This window comes from Rhodotorula graminis, assembly GCF_001329695.1.
Source record: "Rhodotorula graminis WP1 unplaced genomic scaffold RHOBAscaffold_6, whole genome shotgun sequence".
NCBI classification, from domain to species: Eukaryota; Fungi; Basidiomycota; class Microbotryomycetes; order Sporidiobolales; family Sporidiobolaceae; genus Rhodotorula; species Rhodotorula graminis.
In genome coordinates, this window is record NW_017264933.1 from 485519 (window position 1) to 488636 (window position 3118).

Here is a 3118-nt window from a genome sequence, read left to right on the forward strand (position 1 = left end):
CGGCGGGACGCACCGTTGGACCAGTCGTACTGGTTGTCGTCGTCCGACGCGCGGTGGATCAACGGCATGCACGACGGGTGGCGCTTGAGGAGGTTGTAGATGAAGGGCACGACGGCGACGATGGCGGCCGGGTTGGCGGCGAGGGCGAGGCGCGCGAGGCGCTTGATGAAGGACGCGACGAGCGTCGACGGGAGGTGCGACGACGACATGAAGATGTCGAGCAGGCGGAAGAACCGGGGCCGGTACCGCACGTGGAGGACCGAGCGGTCGAGGAGTGAGTAGAGCTTGGTGTAGAAGTCGGGGTACTCGCTGCGGTGCGGGCGAGGGAGCGAGTCAGGGCGTCGCTCGATCGATCGAGAGAGTGAGAGGGAGAGAGAGAGAGGTCGACGCACAGGCCGTGTTTCTGCATGAGGGTGAACAGGCCGTTGAGCGCGAGGATGCCGACCGTGCCGCCGACGTCTGCGCAGTCGACGAGCCAGTCCATCAACCGCCTCGGCTCGGTCATGTGCGGCAACACCTGGCGGTGCAGCATGACGAGCGCGCGCTTGCTGTCGTCGTCGCGGATCGGGAGCGCGAGGACGGCGAGCCAGCAGTCCTGGAACGCGCGGCGGTGCGCGACGAGCGACAGGAGCGCCGGCAGGTTCTTCTTGCGCTGCTGCGAGTTGAGGCTCGCGACGAGGTCGGGCTCGGGTTCCGACTCGGACGACGACGAGTCAAAGACGCCCGTCGAGCCGTCTGCGGGCGACCGCTCGTCGTCGGCCTTGCGCTTCTTGGACGACGACAGGGGCTTGTGCGCTTTCACGGTCGGCGTCGCGCAGAACCACTCGTTGAGCTCCGACGACGAGGTCGGCATGGTCGTGAGCGACTCGAGGACCGAGATCGTGTTGGGGATGAGGGTCGGCGGGACAGGAGGCGGCGACGGGTTCGACGGCGAGCGGGCAAAGGACGACAGGAGGGTGCTGCGTGGGGGAAAACCGCGGACGGGTCAAGTCTCGTCGGCCGGGCGAGGGGAGAGAGGCAAAGAGGGACGCACGCTGCCTCGCGCAGGAACCAGTACCGCACGTCGTCGCAGCGGTCCCACCACTTCTGCCACTCATCGGCGACGTCGGGCTTGATCTCGCCATCGTCGCCCGACTGCGGCGGCGGGAGCAGGATGGCGCGCACGACGTGGGCGAACGTGGCGTGGGCAAACTTGGCCTGACGGTCCGGGTGGAGCGACGTGAGGAACCACGACTCGGTGCGGACAAGCGACATGAGGGCGTTGAGCGCCGACAGCTGCGAGGAGAGAGCGTGTCAGGTCGAGGTAGCTGAGGACGGGGGCGTCGCGGGGCGAGGGGCAGAGCGGCTCACCCTGACGCTGCTGTCCCAGTGTGCGCCAACGACGCGTGCCGTCTGGGCGAGGTAGTCGTCCCACCGCAGCTTGAGCCACGCCTTGACCTTCTCGACGCTGTCGTCCTCCTTGGCCACCTCTTTCCTGCCCTCGGCCGTGTCGACGCGGACGCGCTTGGCGCCCTTGAGGACGCCGTGCAGGCGCCCCTGCTTGATCAGGGCCTCGAACACGCCCTTGAGCGTGTGCAGCGCCGTGTGCACCTCGAGCCGGTTCGTCTCGCGGTCCTCGTTGGACGCCGAGTCTGGGAGCGCGAGCGGCCGCGACTGGTACAGGGCGACGAGGTCGGCGAGCGGGTTGAGCGAGGCAGAGGCCGGTGCGGCGGGCGGGAGGGACGCGGCGAGTTGCGAGATGAGGGTGAGGGGAGAGGGCGAGTTGGCCGCGCGCGGCTTGCTGGTGGATGCCGTGGCGCGCTTGGTGGTGCCCTTGGTGGGCAGCGACTTGACTGCCATGCTCGCTGCGCTCGTCGGTAGAGCGGGGTCGAGGTGCGGATCTGGGCCAACCACCCGCCCGAGCTCTCTTCGACCGATGAAGCGAGGCGGTGCTCTCGACCTCTCGCTCCTCCCACACCACGTCGTCCGCCATTCTGGCTCGTGCATTGCCCTCCTGAGCTCTGCGGGCGCACCTCGGGCGCGAGCACCAGCTGCCGCCTGTCCTGCTCACCAACTCGCTGTCCACTCCGCTCGCGGCTGCTCGAGCTGGCTCTCGACTGCGCTCTGCGCTCGCTGCAGCTCGTCTACACGCGCGCGCGAGGTCCCACGCACTCTCGTCCACGACATCGGCCCGCAGTGCCTCGTCGACGGCCGCGCTCCTCGCGACGACCCGCGCCCTCGTCGAACGACCGACCCACGCTCCGCCCCGGCCGTCGCGCCAGTCCAGTGCGCGCACGCCGCGCGGTCCACCGCGGGCTCGAGACGCTGCGCCTCGCTTGGCTGGAGCGAGCAAGGCGCGGTTCGGCGAACGCCTACGGATCGAGGGCCGGGCGACGGTACGGTCGGACAAGACGGACGTGGGAGGCGGCGGCGCGACGATAGCTCTGCGGCGGCTCGGCTTGCGAGGACGAGACGGATCCGACAAGGCCGAGGAGGAGCGCGTCGAAGGAGCTGCGCGGCGAGTCTGAGGCGGCAGGGAGGGAGGCCATGCGTGGTCCGGCGCTTCGCGGCGTCGCATCGTCCAAGTCTCTCATGTATCTCACAGTTCGAGTCAACAAGCTGTGCTCTCTGTCCAGTTGCAACGATCCTGAGCGGCCCGAGAGCGCGAGCGCCAAAGACGAGGCCGAGCAAGCGAGCGAGCTGTGGCCCGAATCCTGCGCGGCTCGCTCGAGGCAGCACCGCAGGCGAAAGCGGGCACGAAGGCACTGCGAGCTCTCTCTCTCTCTCTCGAGACGACCGACGCCGAGGGCCGACCCAGCGCTAGTAATGACAACAGCTCCCTCGACACGTACCTCCCGCCCGCCGCCCGCCCCTCGCCCCCCCCCGCTCCCCCCTCACGCGACCCCCCTCGCCCGCCTCCCCAGGCTCGCCGTCTCTGCGCGCTCATCGAGCAGGGCGACCTCGCGCCCGAGGCGGTCCTTGCGCTGCTGGAGCTGCGCGAGGCGCCCCTCGAGGGCGTCGAGCTCGGGTTGCGGGACGACGGTTGGGGGCGAGGTGGTGCTGTTGCTGCTGGAGGAGGAGGAGGAGGGGAGGCGCTTGTCGAGCTGCGCGGGGGAGAGGCGAGGGAAGGATGGAGGGA

The 3118-nt window shown here is 69.6% G+C and overlaps 3 protein-coding genes across 3 annotated transcripts in view; all 3 read right to left on the reverse strand.

The window, feature by feature from the left end:
* RHOBADRAFT_14188 (uncharacterized protein) overlaps positions 1–874 on the reverse strand; it is a gene marked incomplete at both ends in the record, with an annotated part of 1754 nt that extends 880 nt beyond the window's left edge. Inside the window, 3 exons of the mRNA XM_018412186.1 lie at positions 14–309; positions 393–646; positions 803–874. Coding sequence (XP_018271325.1) covers positions 14–309; positions 393–646; positions 803–874 — 622 coding nt within the window. The remainder of the gene's footprint in view (positions 1–13; positions 310–392; positions 647–802) is intronic.
* Positions 803–1666, reverse strand: RHOBADRAFT_36126 (uncharacterized protein; the record flags this gene model as incomplete). Its single annotated transcript, XM_018413333.1, has 3 exons — positions 803–959; positions 1034–1275; positions 1351–1666. Coding segments are annotated over 2 exons (498 nt in total), but the record flags the coding sequence as incomplete, so codon positions are not given.
* A 1207-nt stretch (positions 1667–2873) lies between these two features.
* RHOBADRAFT_43767 (uncharacterized protein) lies at positions 2874–3083 on the reverse strand (the record flags this gene model as incomplete). Its single annotated transcript, XM_018414287.1, has 1 exon — positions 2874–3083. A coding segment is annotated over one exon (210 nt), but the record flags the coding sequence as incomplete, so codon positions are not given.
* Positions 3084–3118: the final 35 nt, after the last annotated feature.